At 40.1% G+C, this 18,613-nt stretch overlaps 1 protein-coding gene across 1 annotated transcript in view; it reads left to right on the forward strand.

Annotated features, from left to right (window-relative positions):
* Positions 1-4,914: 4,914 nt before the first annotated feature.
* Positions 4,915-18,613, forward strand: part of ldlrad3 (low density lipoprotein receptor class A domain containing 3) — a 103,003-nt gene continuing 89,304 nt past the window's right edge. The window contains exon 1 of the mRNA XM_036575931.1: positions 4,915-5,501. Coding sequence (XP_036431824.1) covers positions 5,450-5,501 — 52 coding nt within the window. The 5' untranslated portion in view covers positions 4,915-5,449. The remainder of the gene's footprint in view (positions 5,502-18,613) is intronic.

An 18,613-nucleotide genomic window follows, 5' to 3' on the forward strand; every position in this document is an offset into this window, starting at 1 on the left:
TGTTACACTGATTTTGGAAGGACTGTATAGAGCGGGTGTTCCTCCTCTGTGGTGGCTGTATGTAAGCACCAGCACCTGTTCATCATCCCAGCGCACCTGCTCCCCACCCCGGATCATCAGTCAACGTCCGTATAAACTCACTGCATAGCCACCCTCAGTATGAAGTCCTTTCCTTTCTGTAGTTCTGCATGAACCTTCCTTTGTTATTGCTTCAAGTGTATTCTGGTTATGTTGTTTGCTTGTTTTATTGCATCTCTGTTCAGACTGTAATGCAGGCCTACATGTATACTGTTATGGACATATGCCTGTTCCATAGCCTGGTTATTACAGCTTGGATAAAATATACAGAAACAAGGCTTTCACAGCTGATTTAGCACAAAACAAAGTCTGTAGACACCTGCAAACGGTAGCAGCCTCTACTCTTTTGTAAAGACTTTACACTGCATAATGGAATATTGCTGTTAGGGTTTGAGTGCATTCAGTCACACGAGCATCGGTGAGGTCAGCTTCTGGTGTTGGATGATTAGTTCTTTATCACATACATCAATCCAGCTCATCCCAAAGGTATTGGATGACGCTCCATCACACCAGAAAACATAGTTCCAGTGCTCTACAGTCCAATTTTAGGGAGCTTTATACCCCTCTAGCCAACACTTGGTATAGGACATGTTGACTTTAGGCTAATGCTCCAAAGCATCCTATTCTGTTGGTCAGTATTCTTCTACTAATAAACAAGCTGTGTGTGCTATTGAATGCCTGTGTTGGCAACAGGTGCATCTTATAGTAGCTGTATTTGCTCATTTGAAGGGGCATCTGAATACTTTCAGACATTGTACAATGTATGACATCGTAATGACATAGGTTGGTGTAGCATAATGGGTAATGCCACTGCTCTCCATGCAGGCAACTGGGGATTGGTTGCCCACCTGGGCAAGTGTATCATGTTACATCAATAAGAATCCTTGGGCAAGACTCCTAATGTTACCTTCACCAAATCTCTGTAACATGAGTAAATTGTAAGATGCTCTGGATGAGAATTTCTGCCAAATGCATAATTCTAAATAAGGGTTCTTTTGTTCCAAAGATTTTTTTTTCATGATTTACATTCTTGGAAGAGGCCTTTACGCATATAAGAAATGTCAATGCTGTATTATGAATAAAACCACTTTTATTAGAGAAATGACAATGTTTTTTCCATGACACATCAACTGTTAATATTTTTTTTAAAGATCCAAATTTCTAAAATTGTTCCAAATGAAAACAGCACTTTAAATGAAATTTATAGGTTTTTAGATTCGGTCATTGTTAATGCAGGCCAAACTTTCAGTTCATAACCCACTGGAGTCCATCAGTCCATCTTATACTTATTTAATTAACCCTTAATAGCCCCCATCAGCAGGCCCAAACTTTACTGTACTTACTGAACAATCATCTGTAGTATGTAATAAACCTGGGATTTTAAGGATTAAACCCTAGTGCCATTTATTTTTTATTTATTTTTCATGGATGAAAATCTGTCACTGAGTACATTTGGCAAAAGCAGGAACATATTAGTTAGGATGAGGATTTTTAGAAGTGTTCTTTTTCCAAAACTTCAGTTTTTGATTGAGTCCATTTATCTCTGTCAAAATAAGACTTCATGAGTCATTACACGCATTATGAGTAGTTATTACTGTAATTAATTATTATGTGGCCTAGCCTATGTTCATAATATATTGAGAACATTGGATTTCTGATTCACACTGAAAACAGAAATAACAAGACATATTGTTAAATGTGTCCAAAGGTCTCCAAGGTTCAGTTTTATTCAATATCTTGTTTAATTAAAACTTGGAGTACCTTAGTGAAGTGTGCTGTGTGGCACTGACAAGAAAACCTGCAGGCCTTTGGTGTATAAGCTCATTCTTTTGGAGCACACTGAAGGAACTTGAACTGCACCTTTGCAGCCACAAAATGAGAGTCAATTGTGAATGAGTTAATGCGACACTCATTAAATATTATTCTTATCACTGCCATGTTGGTGTACCAACAGTCCTTCACCCGCCAAAGAATTCAAAGAAACCATTCAAAAGCAAAGTGCATTTATTTATTTATTTATTATTGCTTGTATGCAGGACCCTGCAACCCCACTGCGACACTTTTAAGAGCCCTCTTTAAATGTGAAGGCTTATTCTGATTCAACGAGCAAGCAGGAAAAAAAGGTAGATTTTTGAGTGGAGGAGATTTATGGCATCAGGTCATGGCTTGATAAGCCTGCTGATGCTGAATTCCTTCAGGAAGACGGAGGTGTCTGTGACTGCTCTTGATTGTATGCCTGTGGGTATGTTGCATTATCAAAAGGAAGCTTTTATATGATTCAAGGCTGTCTGAGGTCACACAGCTGCATTAGGAGATAAAAACAAAAAAGTTTTTGCAAGATAAAATAATATTCCCTTTATTTCAAGCATGACTAGAGAATTTGGTTTGGTTTGAGTGTCACACAGTGTGACACATTCACGCTACACTAATGCACAACCGTATGACATGGCCAAAAACTAGAACAGCATGGTGTTTCATTAGTCAAGAGCTAGAGCAGCACATATTTAAGAGTGTCTCTCTCATCACATGGACTGCTGCATGACAACAATGTTGATGCAGCACTGCCAAAAAACTGCATTTCCCAAGTTGAGGGTCAGGTGTGAGTCCTCACTGCTCGTCAAACACGTAACAGGCTCACTGCTGTCATATATTATTCATTGATTCACTGTTGGCATATAGCACTGAACTTATTGCTTTTCTAGGTACGTTGTATTTGCCCTAGAGTCCATGCCAGTTGTCAATGCCATATAAACAGTAAAAGGAACACTTATAGTAAGGAAACACAGTCAATACACTGGAAAAAAAAGACATCTTAGCAACTGAATACATCTTAATTAGTTAATACATCTAATATTTCTCATTATGAGATTGTTGTAATAATATTATTCAGATTATTCAGCCTGTTTCTATATATTCTTTACTTGTAACTGTATTCAGTAAAAGTGTCTTATTCCATTGGCAGATCATTTTACTTGTTTTGAGAAGATAATTTTGCATATTTCAAGAAATAATGCTTAAAACAAGTAAAATGTTTTGCCAATGGAATCAGACATTTTCATGAGATAAAATTACTTAAAAACAAATAAAACAGTCCACAAATAAACCAAATAATCATACCATATTCTTATAACAATCTCATAATGAGATATATTAGATATTTTGACTACGTTAAAGATGTTTTCACTTGTTAAGATATCATTTTTTGTAATGCAGATGAGTTTTGTTAGTGACACATAAGGTAATGAGGTGATTATGTGTTCTTACAAAGCAGTTAAAGCCAGTGGCATAGCTGCTGGGGATGCAGGAGGGGCAGTTGCACTGGGGTCCATGTTGCAGGGGGGATCATAGCAATCAAGCCCCTTAAAATCTTTACTGGGCCCCTCAGAAACAGTTGTACACCCATGACTCCCAGAAAGATCCACTTTCTTAACAACATACCTCACCAGTTGGCCAGAAAGCCCTGAAGTGTATTTATCCCCCTCTTAATTGTAAACAAATTTCAAATGGATCCCTCACAACCTGTAACATTATGTATTACTTATGACTAAACTGTCAATAGATTGTCTGATGTAAACATAGTGCATAGTATAGTATAATATAGAATAACATTAGATGCTAGCGGGTCGAGTGGCATGGTTTGAAAGCATCAACTTGTTTGAGACATAACAATAGCAAGTAAACAATCAAATCACATTGGGTTTTTTATTCATTGAAGGTAACTGTATGGGGGGCCCTTTTTTGCCCTGGGGTCCATAAGATCCTAATTGCGCCCCTGGTTAAAGTATTTGTTTTCATGTAAATGACATAAATGCTATGCGTGTTAACATTGTGCAGTCACATACATCTATACTAGTCTTGAAAGCATTTATATTTATAAAGACATGGCACTGTAATATGACATCTGTGCGGTTAGTCTTTATTTATTAATCTCATCCTAGATGAGCACTTGTACTCAGAGGTTTACTAAAGAAGAATTCCACCAAGTTTTCAAAATCTCTGCATGATTCAGTGGTATAATAAGACAGAATTATAATAAGAGATCATTCAGAGATAATAAGTCATTCAGAGAGGTCTGATGTGAAATGGATTGTAGAGAAACTTGCTGACTCTGATTTCTGTACAGTGGTGTTGATAGGAACCAGGAGTCACATTGTCTACAGCACATATATAGCCACTTTATTTACTATCCAAAACCACCAGTGAACCTACACATGTCTTCTGAGTTTTATACGTAATGTTGATGATGGCCAAATAAGTTTTCTTTGGGAACTATTTTGCCTTACAACACCCTTTATGTATTCCTCTGCCACAAATGGATTAAAATACATTTTAGGCCAAAATTTAATCACAAAACTACCATAAAAAAAGTCTCAGACATCAGGCTGAGTATTCGTAACCATTTTAATTTTAATAGCTTTCTGTGGGGGAGGTTTTTAGAGGTTTTAAACACTTCATTTGTCTGGTTCCTATCACCACCACTGTGAACAATTCTGACTTGGTTAGTTTCTCTAGAACGAAGCATTTCACACCAAACCACTCTGAATGTGTCTGTAGTATGTAAATTTTTAAAAATCGGTGGAGTTCCCCTTTAATATGGGCCTAGGTCACATTTTAGGAGGCTATTCATGCAGAAATATTGCTGCTAACTGAGAAAGGTGTGCAAACTTTTTCCGACAACCTGTAGCTTGTGACCACGCATTGTGCAGAGTATGAAACTTTAAAGCCTAAACACAGATCTTTATAAAGCTGAATCATATTTTCTCGACTGCTGTGATCAGTCTGGAGTGTGTAGATGTGGGGTCCCATTCTTATTTTCCCGGCACTAGTCTCCGCCCCTCTCTCTCTCTCTCTCTCTCTCTCTCTCTGTGAACATGATACCCACTCAAGCTCATGGCATTTTATTTTTTCCACACCCGTATTCCGACAAAGTCCTCCTCCTGCGCTACGACTGGAAGGTAATGTCCCCATCTTGCTCTAAGATTGGCTAGAAGTTTCTTTATCCTGCGACAGGATTGGCTAGTAGTTTCCCTCTTACGGCTTTAGGATTGGTCAGTAGTTTATTATCATAAGCAGCGCCTTGATTGGCTACTTCATGCACACGAACTACCAGCCAATCCTGGCGACGGAGGCGGGGCTTGTCAGAATACGGGTGGAAAAAACCCTACTCCACACACGACTGTCTGTCCCAGTGGAAGAGCCCAACCTCCCTGCAAGTCAGAAAACTTTGCCCTGCAGGGGGAAAGAAAAAAAGAGAGAGAGAACCCGTGCATAGCCGAGACATTTAGTGGAAGTCGAGGAACTTTAAAGTCACCCCGGTTGTTGGCCCACAGCGCGGGGAAGCTGAGGGGCAGGCCGGAAAAAAGCGTGAAGGATGTGGGTCTGGTACCTCCTGCTCGGTTCGGGGACGGGCTCCAGCTCGGTCGGTGAGTCCACATGCTAAGTCCTGCTGAGGCCACGCAGTGTTTTGCAGCAATGGCCTTTCAGTCACGGTTGCTGCAAAGACGTAAAAGTGGGGTTTCTGAAAGTCTTAAAGCGCTTTGATGCAGTTTTGAGTGGTCTCGGTGGTCTCGGTCCTAGCTAGCTAACCTCGTAGCGCTGACGAACACTGATGTAGCACTAACGGTGGTTTAAACTCAGGACGCTGGTTGTTGTTGTTTTGAGAGCGCCTCGCTCTCTCTGTCCGTTTGCTCGTCGTGGAGCCGATTTAAAGGTCCGGCGTTTCCAAAAGTGTGTGAGAGAGTTGCGTGAAGCTGTTTGGTGTGGTGGGCACGTAGGTGACGTCGGCTCCGTAGTGTTTACTCTGAGTGTGAGTGTGAGGAGGGGGGCTCAGTCAGTCATGGCTGCAGTTTAGTGACAAGAGGAACCAGCGACGACTTCATTCGTTCCTCATTACAGTCTGACTGGAGGGTCAATGAGACAAAACGGTAATGCTCTTCACGCTGTCAGGAGCGGGGCTTCAATATGACGTGGCTCCAAACTGTCAGGAGCTCAGGGTGTCTTCTTCTTCTTCTTCAGCTTCTTCTTCTTCTTCTTCTTTTAAAGGGCTTGCATACACCAACTCTGCTTCTACCCCCCTGTTGCGTGCCGTTTTGTTTCCCCAGTCAGGGATTTTTCTCTGGTTGAGCTGCACTGATGGAGCAACAGATGGCTGTTTCCTGCCAGGTAGTGATAAGCCACGTCCCACGTGTCTCTCAAACTTCAAACACACCTTTAAACCAGAGCTGCATTATGCTCTGTCACTCAGGTGCTGATGGTGGCAGTTTACACTTTTGTTAAGATTCTTACTATTTGCATCAACATAAGGCTGAGCGATACCGCAAAAACATAGTATCATGACATGTCGCATGATAGGCATCATGATGTCTAGTGTTTCTCAGGTTTGATAAGCTGGAAAAAGAACCATCAGCCACAGCTAAAGTATGACTACATGATTTGGACTGCACTAAATCCAGTTAAACAGGACTCTTCGTTTGTAATGAAACATGCAGCTGGTCAGTCTACTGTAAGTATATTGTGTTGTAATTGATCACAATAATGATAAGTATCGTTATATCTCCCACCCCTAGGTACACGCTGTTGTTAAACTACACAATCCAGGCTGATTTTTTGCCATTTTTCTCTTTAAACCTTTAGCACAAAGCACAGGCCTGATGACAGCAATGTGTCAGAATGTCTTTGCTCTGCCTCTGTTCAAGGTCGTTTGCGCGCCACAGCCGCCTAATCCTGAGATCATTTTAGTGGCTATATAAAGAGTCATGTCACAGTTAGAGTCACCAAAGGAGACCATGAAGCCACTCTATAATGTACTGTAGTAACATGGAAACTGTCCACCACCATGGCCAAATGCTGTAATAGCAAAGAGGCCCTGAGCTTTGCTACTCTGCTGGACTTTGCACACAGAAGTTGTCCAAGGCACATGTTTTAGTCTGTACTTTGGTGATGTATGCAAACAGGTGATTCATCTGTCATTGTTCAATCAATCAAATGAGACACATTTTAATATACGATGGTTCAAAGATGTGAGAATAGGCCTAATCATAATTCAGTGTAAGATCCCTCAGCACAGCATGTGTGCATGTGTTGTAAATTTGATAAAGAAGCATTTGTACGCAGTTCAGCCACATCATGCATTGTTTATGACATGTTTACAGCACGTTGCTGACTGAGCTGAAGGTAAGCTGGGACTATATAAGGCTAGTCTTGATTCCGGCCATCTTGGATACCAGTTTCACTCCTGCTTGGGAGTCCTCCAGTTTGGCTCCAGTGGAATTGAATGGAATGGACTCTGATTGGTTCTGACCCACACAATGGGACAGTGATATCCAAAACTGCTTTTCTGACAGCACAAGATCTGCCCGTTTTGTGCTACCACATATCCACCTCTCAGGTATTTCCCTTAACAACAGAGCTGTTTGCCAAGTCCTTTGATTCAGAAACACAAAGTTTGCTGTGTTCTGCAAAAGCAGATATTGGAGGAGATGTTTGCTGTTATTTCTGTGGAATGTCATTTTCATTTGTTCAGAAGAAGACACTGATTTTTTTCTGATATTTCTTGCAGGATGGAGGTGTTTCTACTTCCCTGCCTAAATTAGGTATAAGCTAGTGCCCACAGAGTCATATTGTGACCGACACCTGTTCAGGGTTCATGCTAATTTGTAGAAGTTACTGAAACTATCTTTGTACTGTTTGAAATCTCCTTGTATTATCTCAAACGTCTATACTTTCCCATTATTTTATTCATCAAAACAGTGGAGTGTAAAACACTACCCATTTCAAGGATCAGTACCAATGCTATGAGACTAGGCCACTTCACATAGATATGAATTCTCCATTTCTCTGTGCTTATATCGGAGGTTGAATTATCCATTAGTGGAGAGATCAAATTTCAGATTGAAGCACTGAGCCTTTCATCAGACAGTGGCCTTATATTAACATGGTTTGGGTTCCCCTCAGTGTTGCACTTGCGTTGTGAGGTTGGTCATTAGGATTTTAGCTGACCATTGAAAACAAAAGTTACAACATCATTTTTTGATGATTCAACTTGTAAACACCACCACCATGAAAACAGCTGCACTGCAAATTAGTGATCTCAAGTAATTTTGTGGTTGAGTATGCAAACGTAAACAAAATGAGAAAAATCCGTTACCCAGAAAGTGTTGCATGGTTTTGACTTGTGCATGAAGTTTAGATTGAGATTTATTCCTATAAATATTATAACACAAACATTACTGTGCTTCTTTTTGTTTGTTATATGGCAGTTTAGAAGTCAAGCGCTTCATATACAGTAACCCAGATTGAAATATTACCCCAGGTTTGACAAATTAAATGTTAGTCTAACTAAATGTTAGTGAGACACTAGTAGCAATCATTTGCCTGCTCTAAACACCGTAACACCAGTGAGCTCAACAATGAGCTTTTAGTAGCAAAATGCTGAAGTTTTCACAGCATCCTGTCTTTCAAAACCAATTCAAAACCAAATCTTGTTTCCCAGCAAGAACACATTGTAAACAGAGTTTCTTACAGAAATCTAGCTACAAACCGCTTTGTTTCATGTGTGGCTGTTTTTGTTGTAGCATCGTTTTGACAACTACCAGCTCCTGCACAGCATGAAACATTAAGATGGATGGTTGTGTTTAATAAGTAATATGATGCCTCCTTTTGAATTCCATGATATTATTTTTTGTAAATGTATCATATGTAAATGAAAAAAGTGCAGACCCTCTTTTAATTTGTTTATTTGTGACATAAGTAGAATAAAAAGCGTGTGTACATCCATGTTCATGTTCCTTTTAATGAAACCATGCTCCATTAATCTGTTTTTGCATTGCCTTTAAGTGTGTGTGTTATGGCTTTCATTTTTGCTTTTCTGTACTTTCTTTTGAGTATGTTTCCCTTTCTTGCTCTGTAGTTTTTGTCAACACAATGAACTACAATGAAAAAAAAAAATCACATATAAATAACTGTCTGTGATTTTTGCATGTCAATCAAATGGTCCCTTCCAATAAAACCTCTTCGCTTCGTTAAGCAGTGCAACCTACAAAACTCTCTGGCAGTAGGAAAAAGGCCCAGCAATGCTACCATTTGTATCTTAGCGATTCAGGTGAGACACGTTTTGGGATTTTTACTTTTTCTTTCTGCTTGGTCATAGACAACACAAAATCTGTTTGCAGATTTCGAGTAGTATTTTACTAGTCCACTACGTTGTTACCTGTGCCCTTCCCTACTGCAGAATGAACACTGTTATACTTATTCACAGTCCGACAAACTGCAAATAAGTAAAGTCTGTTCAGAAGAATAGTTTTTTGTTTAATTATAGAACCGCTGTCAAGTGGCTTCATTTAAGTGTGCACTTGACTGGTTATTGATGTGTTTCTTTTTCTTACATTTCTCTGACATGCTCTGCTGTGACAGGGTTAATGAAGAGTTTATGCATGCTCAAGGTAACTATTGTACTTGCTTACAGGTGCATCACAGCAGCCAGCTCCTTTTCTCAAATGTCTCCGCCCTCCACTCTATAATGAATGATATCCGCAGAGAAAAAAATGAATGAGTGCTCCTATGAAAGATGAAAAGAGGCAATAAAATCTTCATTTAGTTCCCCAATTAAACCCCAATCGATGTGCAGTGTAGCCTGATGTATATTAATGTGTCATTGATGTGTTTTGCATGAATCCATGGAGGCAAGGGCAAACAAGAGGTGATTAAAGCAGAGATCTAGAGCTAGAAAAAGTATTCCCATTGAGTTTGTATTGACCAACGCTGCAACGTGATGCAAGCTTAAAAGGGCAGACCTTTAAGGATGTCAGACGAGTAGGGCTTGAGCCTGGTCTGAAATCGACCCGAGGCGCTGGAGCCCTTGCTAATTGCCCAATGCTGACTCGACTCTGACCAGGTACTCCACATGCTCTCTGTTGAGAAGACCACCTTTCATTTGAGTGTGCTGATGTTGCTTTTTAGGTTTAAGTTCAGTTTTTTGTTTGCTCTTCTAACTGTTGAGGTTAGGAGCTGAAGAGATGAGAGATGGTCTTGAATCCGTGTTAAAGGGCAGCTTAAAACTTCTGCCCAAGTACTTGATCCAGTTGGAGCCAGTCGTGCAGATTCACAGCAGGGCTTCAGTTTTCTCTCCATGTGTGAGATATTTAAACAAGACTCTGCATCAGGATAGAGTTCCTGCTTACACTATCTCAGGGGCCTGAGGAAAACGCATGTGACGCCGAGCTATGTGACCCTGAACATTAATAGTATTGAGTTTGCTGTCAATTTTAGTAGTTTCATGAACGCGCCTCAGTTCTAAAAGGAGCTATGTTTTGGCAGCTTTGACTGCCAAATTTTTTGTTGTTGTTTTGACATTCTGAAAGGACATTTCATGCACTTCAGCTTTTCTCAGCAATAATTGGGTCCACAGGCTGTGCATGCAGATTGAGTCCAGCTGTGTGTCAGCCTCATGAAAAGATGAAGAGAAAGGGCCTCTCATTTTTTTCAGATATTAGGGGTGCAGTGCACCAGTCATAAAACTTTATTGTTGATTCTGATTCTGATCTGTATCTGTGATTTTTTTTTTTTTCATTTAAAAGCAACAAGCAACAACAATATTGCTTACTTTTTACCTAAAGCTTCTTCTTTATAGGCTAAATAAATGCACTGAAATAAAACTCATAGGCTGGTTTTATGTCTAGTCTTCCACACCAACCTTCTCATCATCAGAGAGTCTTGTGCTTTTTGTCTTTTAACATGGCCAGGAATAATCTACTTTGACAGGAAAGGGCCATTTCACTAACATGCAAAATATCCAACCACAAATTGTTGTTTTTGTGTGGCATGTAGGGGTAGGTGACTTTTAAAAGGGGGCTATGAGTCACATGTAATATACCAATAACTCGAGGATGTCTCAGTTACTGTTAACTTCTTCAACGAATAGTGTTGATACTTTTAAATATGTGATGATAAGCTTGGACGATAATGTAAATTTAGACAAATGATTATCATCTGCAGTATTACTGTGATCATGGTGAAATTCAGCAGCACAATGAAGTACCACATATGCAAGAGCTTTGACTTACATTAGCTTGCATTTACCCTGAAAGTAATGTAATTAGCCTATAAATAATAATAACTATATTCTGCGTTCTGACTCCATGCAACGCTGTTAACATCCGTTTGTTCTCCACATTCATTTGTTTGGAAACCACATTTTTGCCAAACTGCTGCAATATCATCTTTTATCTGGGCAAGCTCGTCCATTTTACTGACTATTAAAGGGTCATTTACCAGAGTTTCTTTGCTTCATTTGCATTTTCCCCAGCATTTACTGCCAGACTGAAAATCTGTTATAATCTTTTCAAGTGATATATATATATATATATATATATATATATATATATATATATATAGAGAGAGAGAGAGAGAGAGAGAGAGAGAGAGAGAGAGAGAGAGAGAGAGAGAGCATAATTAGACAGTTTTGCTATTGTACACATTTTGGTCAAACCATAGTTTAGAATATAGTACAAAAGTAATGGTTCATTGAAGGCGAAGCATTTAAAAATCCTGTGAAAGGATTCACAGAGAATTTTGCATAACACTGGCATGAACACATATATGTGCCGATAGCCAGTTAGAAAGCAGCAGGCAGAATCCTCATGGTTGTGGCCAGCTTAAGGTGCAGTAGATATCAGTTGCTCCATATATGTGTGGGTGGAGCGTCTGAGGCTGGGCCTAGCGTGAGCCTAAAGCAGCATTCACTCTATTGAGGCAGATGAGCATTGCATGCCACTCTGCACGAGACGGAACTACTGCAGTGCACAACGCAGCAAACCACCCATCAGAGGAACTCAAACATTTTATCTGATTATTTTATGTATTAAGAACACCTGAAAAACAGAATACATGTTTTTGATATTGTACAGCAAAAAGATGCCAAAATACAGCCTACTGTCATTGGTTGCACATCTGAAGGTCAAAATACAGTAAATTTAATTTTTTGACCCTGCAAAAAAGTGGATGGCCTAAATGCTTGCAGAACTTTTTACTGCAATGGTGTAAAAAGTACTTAACATATGCAAGGTCATGAACGCACAGCATTCAGAAATGCAGCACATGTGTACTTGGCTGGCTCACAATTGGTGATCGTGTGTCAGGAGCAAACAGCTGATTCCGATCCTGGCCGATTCCAGTCGTACACCACTAGCAGATCTTTTTGGACTTTCGGGATGCTTTAGGTAGAAGTGTTACAGCAGTTAGAGCTTTAGTGCCTCTGTGTGACACATAAGTTCAGCAGTACAGTGTGTGTGGACTGAGTTAGGGACTTGGTGGAGGCCATTTTGTCAGCAGCAGTGAGCAGCGTGTGTGGTGGACTGTGGTCCGGATTGTTCATTTATCTCCATTGCCCTGCAAATGGTTTTTACTGAAAGTTAGCAGTGTTATTGAGCTTCTTTCTCTTTTTCTCCTCTCTCATATTTATCATTTGTCTTCAGGAAAGTGCGTCAACACTCCACATATTGTGTGTGCGAGTGGGGAGTGGAGTGTGCCAGAAAAGCTGGGCCTCCTGCTGTCGCTCTGATCAGCGCTCATTTGCTTTGTTGTGTCACACGACATGTGGACGTGCAGGAGCTATTTCTCTATTCCTGCTCTACATAGGAAGAGAAAGAGAGCAAGAGGTGAGGTAAACAAGCAGATTAAATCTCAGATAGTAAATATGCTATCAAATGATTTAAATAGAAAAGCATCAGCAACTTTTCCCAACTTCTTGCTGAATATTCACCAGTGTGGCTGAGAAATAATTTCTAGTGCTGGACTTATTAAGGTCAAATACATGGATGAAACAAACCCTCATATCTGATCGGGTCCATGTATCTGAATGTGGTTTTGTTTCATCTAATAAAAATGCAAATTGTCCAGTGTTTGATTAATTTTCACTCGCATTTTTTAATCGCTGTGTATCAGTGGACACCACAGTATCACAGTGCTGAGATAATTACCATTAATTAAATATTAGAACAATCATAGTTGGTGCTCTCATATAAGGGGTCGGTTGCTGTTATAACAGCTCAGAAGGGCTGCTCTTTTTTGGCTTTGTAGGCAAACATCAGGGTTTTAAATCTGATGTGGGCAGCTAAAGGAAGCCAATGAAGGGTCTGCAGCAGTGGACTGACATGGGGGAATGTAAGAAGTTTGAAGACTGTGCTGCTGCCTTCTGGATCAGTTGCAAGGACCTGATGACATGCATAGGAAGACCAGCCATTAGTGCTTTGCAGTAGTCAAAAGACTGAACAAGCACATATATGGCCTACCCAGAGAGAAAGGCTAGAATAATCTGGATATTGTAAAACTGAAACCTGCTTGACCACGTCACATTTGAAACACAATAACTGGTTATCCAGAATTGCACCAAGCCTTTGTGTATCTTTAGACAGAATGACCAAGGAGTTCTTGAAGGACTAGATCTTGGTGAGGACTTAGCAGAGCACACAGGCATTAAAACCTATTGCCAGAAAATGCCTGAAAGACACTTTGATGTGTGCAGCTCTTTCTATTTCTTAACATTAGAGCTTTTGATATGGTACATTATCCCACCAAATTGTTGGTTCATATATTCAGAGTTCATTTTATTGCTGAATTTCTGGGTGGACTGTACCAACTGCCAGTTTACTCTAATAGTTTTATTGGAAATTCTAGGCTGCTGTTTTGGCTGGTTTGGTGTACCCGGCCCGTCTACTATAACCGCAGCACTGTAAGCTAATTTGGATGGTGCATGGTTGGCACAAATACTCTTAGACACTGCAGCGTTATGACATACGTTGAGCTACAGTGTATGGTTTGACATTCTGATTAAAAGCTACTTTGTTATGTTGATCAATGTTTAGCCATCTTTGCTCAGATCTTAACTTCAACTGCTTAAAACTGCCCTGAGATCAGTCCTTCCAGCGTGACTCCTAACAGCTTCTGGCGTCCTGATGTACCATAATCTCCTCTTGGAGGTGAACCAGGGAAGGCTCAGTACTCTTCTTCCCTGGAACAAAAACCTAATCCTGCCTGCTGTTTACATACTGGGTGTCGTGAGGTGAAATGAAATGTAAAGCTGATGTTAATTGCTTTAATGCTAGCTTTGCTGTCAGCCTCAGCCAGACGCATATCATCAAGATCAGGCCAATGAATCTGAGCATTGTCTTTCTCCTGTGTTTAACATTTACAGCCTCACTCTGTAAGCTGAAAAGCTGCTCTATGATGAATTCCCATTGATTAATTAATGTGGCTGACAGCTGGACCTTTATATATGGATTTGATGTGCCAGCATATCTTCCTCCCTGTCTTCCTTCAAACTTATAGCAAGTTACTTCAAGCTAACAGCACTTTTCTTTTCGCAAGTCACTGAATGGTTTGAACCATGCTTTGTTGTGATTGCGATGGACTGCAGCATTATTTTATTTGACTTGGCTAATGGCAGTGGGTAGATGAGGGTGCTGGTTGGAAATGGAGAGAGATACTCTTTGAGTTTTTCTCCAGCATACTCTATTTAGAAACCCTGCAGGAGTTCTAAAAGATTTTTTTTTGCTTTGACACAAAAGCCTTCAGGCATGCACTCTTTAAGCGTGCATTGAGGTCTGTGTCACAGTGAAACTGGCATGTACACTTATTTTTCGATCATCATAGACACGCATGTTTAATGGTTAAATGAGGGCTGAGATATTGTGCATGACAGTTCATTTGCAGAGCAGGTTGGGCTAATTGACTTGGAACAGAACAAATGATTGTAATCATCCACGTAACAAAGCTAGATATGAATAACTGATGAGGCTGATCTAAAATGAAAGCTCTGTGTCATTCTTCATCACCAGAACCTTCCTTTGAGACTCCTTTTTGGCAAAGATACTGCGATTTCTTACCGCTAATGAGGTATAATGGATCCAAACAGTCTCTGCCTCCCAAACAAACACTGAGCAAGTCAGGAAAAGTCCTAGATGTAACTCCTGGCGTAGATGGTGTTTTTGGACTGCGCCATCATTTATTCTCATTTGGGATGGTGTCAGAGCCCATGCTTGTCTGTGGGGTTGGAGTCATGTGTCTCTGTCAAACCCCCCCATTCCTGGCAACCCCCAGCCGTTAGGACAGATGGCTCAGTGGCAGTAGTGAAGAGAAATGAGGCGTACCTCGCGCCAGCCGAGTGCTTCCCTCCAGTGCACCTCTAAAACGCTTGTCTTGCCGTTTTCCGCCGTACAAATGTGACAGGCTGGCTAAATGGCAAGTAGGATGTCCCTGACAGATGACCAGGGATAAGCAGGTACACCACAGTGCTCACAGCTCGATTGATTCCTGTCCAGAGAAGGCAGAAAAGTAACTAGTGGAGAGAGGGAGAAAGGAGTGCTAAACTTTCAGCAGACTCAGAGAACTGTGGTCAGTATTAACTGTTAACGATAGGAGGAAGAACTTTTGACTGATTGATGTGATCACATTTTGTTTTAATGACACAGTTTATAGAATGAGGTTACCCTCCAAAATACCCTCCCAGTTCTGATTCGTACAAAAGCATTGCTAAACAGTACAAATAAAAGTACTGTTTAGCAGTGCTTTTAGGGTGTACTAATACTATGGAGCTGGATTTATACAGTTACATAACTAATTACATAGTTATGTAATGAATTACATTTATATTTGACTTAGAATTCATCACCATGAAGGGGGCACACTCGATCTATTCTTTGTTTCAGTATCAAAAAATGACAGAAGCATTGATAAAAGAATGCAAAGAACAGTTTGTTTTCTTGATGCAAAACAAGACTGTATGCACAACAATAACTTCATCAAATTTAAATCATAATAAAATATTTCATTGTCTACAGACAAACGCAGATGTAAGGACAGAAAGTGTATCTGTGCTTTTGACAGAGTATCTCCTCTTGTTTCAGTGACTGTGAGTGAGGATTGATAGTAATATTAAATTACATCATGCAGTGTTTCCACTATATATATTACAAAATTATTGCCGCTGCTTCAGAATTTTATGAAATGTCATGAAGTCGCAGTTACAAAACTCTGCAGAGAGCTTTTAATTGAACTGACGGATACAGAAAGTGGAGACACTTGGTGACACCCAACCCGGTCTTCCTCTGTCTGCACCTGGCGAGAGGAAGAGAGAAAGACAGAGAGAGGAGAGAAGAGAAAAAGGTAGATTAAAATAGCCAACGTGACGTTAGATAGATTTTACAGTCTAAAGAACATTCACAATGTAACATTAATCGCTGTTGATGCTCAAGACCAACTAATTATTATTATTATTATTAATAACAATAATAATAATATGTATAGTACTGAAATATTACTGAAATCACAATCTGGGTATTTGTTCGTTTCAGCACAGAAAGACGGAGAATATAAAGACTAACAATTTACTTACACTTCTGTATTTTAACAAGACTGTTTGCTCAGATTTGTAAGTATTTATATTAAACTGTGCCACTCTGAAAAAAGAATACCTAAATGTAAGCATATTGTAAAGTATGTGTTGTTAATGACCTGACCTTGAAAGGGCAGATATAGCGCTAGATATAGCGCAGCAACTAACATGTTGCTACATCATCCAGATGTAAAAATATGAGAAAATATGTTGTGTAAGACAGTGGGTCCCATCAGTAGGCAGTTTTGTTAGCTGTAGTTTTGGCTCATATCTGAAGAGGTGGCCTCCGTTACTCAGTCAGCACAAAGACTACTGCTTTCTCTACTTTTTTTGAATAATAAAACATTTTCAAATCTATAGCTCTGTTTTCAGCTAATTTTTTGTGCTACTAGCCTCTTAACACCAGTGTTAACCATTTGTTAACTCTTCCAGACATTAAAATTAGTCAGAATGCTCATCCCTATCCTGTCCGAAGTTGCCAGCCTTTTCTCTCTGAGCTTTTTGTTCCTTCCAGCTTTTTTTATTAGTATTCTCAATAATATTGTGCAAAAAGGAAGAGAAGCATATAAACTTGTAAACTTGTAATCTCAGTTTATAGTTTAAACAATATTTTCAACATTACGTTTTTTGTCAGGAGCTGGACAGTGTTCATGCCCACATGAAGAGCGGCCTCGAACATGCCCACAAAGGACAAACTTGGGGTGGGGTTACCTAAAGTGAATGTATGGGAGTTAAGCAGTCTGCTGATTGTTTCTGTTGTGTGGTGTTGTGTGAATGTGAGTTATGTCACTGAATCAGGAGGTGGCTGTGAAGTTAACCAGAAGAGAAATAAAGATGGGTGAAGAATTGTTCAAGCATGCAGGTGCCATTACATTGGCCTACAGCTGGTACATGGCCCTATTTTAGCAGCTGTGTATTGCACATCCTTCTGGCCATTAAAACCTAAAAGTGTTCAGTGCTGGTCTGTTTCAGGAAGCATATACTTCTACAGTACTTTGACAAAGGCGTCAGTGTTGGTGATGCCCATTGTGTCTGTAGAGACTGTGAAATGGCATCTAGCACAGACGACTGGAGCCCTCCAATTACAGCATCACCATGACAACATAATGCCTTCCCCTCAGTGCGGAGAGAGAGGCCTGTCTCTGATTGCTGTGCATTGGGACCGATTAATCCCTGCTGCGGCTCACTCTGGGGAAACTGATCCGGAAACCGATCTGTTCACCAAAGTCTAACTACAACTGAGACAAGAGCATGTACGAAACTGATCCCAGATCAGTGGGAGAGGATACGTTTTTACTGGTTCAGAAGAGAATGTGAAGGGAGGAAATAAAACTTTGGGATTTGGGCTGAATTAAGTGGCTTCTTTGACAGTGTGCAGCAGAGGTAGTAACCCAAAACCCACGCATGCTTGCGCACTACAACTTGGCCTGTTCTTGCCAAAGCAGGCCTGAAAGGGCCGAGTGTCCCCGGGGTCATGTGATCACTGGGGTGGGGCGGGCATGAAAGAGAAGGTCTATTCAGTGGGAGCTCTTATAAAGCTCTGATTATTAATGAGGCATCTGGCTTTGCACACCTGGCTTACCTGTGGCTGGAATGCTAATGTTCAGAATTAGAGAATGACTGGTCTGATTCAGATTTACTGTCCCATTTTTAACATTATTTAAGGTAGAGGTGGGCGATATGTTGTTATGGTATTTTTCACAATACGTGATAAAGTATCTGACACATTTTGTTTTTCTGGGGGTTTGAACTTGTTTAACCTTAGCAGAAACAAACTATTTAGGAAGGATTGAAATATGCTGAACAAAAATAGAAATGTAGCAATTTTGCTTCTCTTTTGTAGCAGTTTGATTTAAAAAAGGCTTTTTTCCCCTAGAAATGTGTTACTCTGTTACAGGCAAATTGTGTTCACACCAGATATTAAGGTGGGAATTCTGTTTCAAAGACCCACCATATTTTCTGCAGGGTTTCAGTAAAAACTCTTCAATAAAAGCTTGTTGTGTGTCGAAGGCTGACACCCAGTCAGCTACTTATCACTATATGGTTTATTCAGTGACTACACTGGTTGTAGTTGTTTGGAGAATCTCTGTAATTGGTATTTATCTGGCTTTATTATGAAATATCCAGTGTTTTAGAAGTACTGACTAT

Source organism: Colossoma macropomum, unplaced genomic scaffold (assembly GCF_904425465.1).
Source record: "Colossoma macropomum unplaced genomic scaffold, Colossoma_macropomum, whole genome shotgun sequence".
In the NCBI taxonomy this organism is placed as follows: domain Eukaryota; kingdom Metazoa; phylum Chordata; class Actinopteri; order Characiformes; family Serrasalmidae; genus Colossoma; species Colossoma macropomum.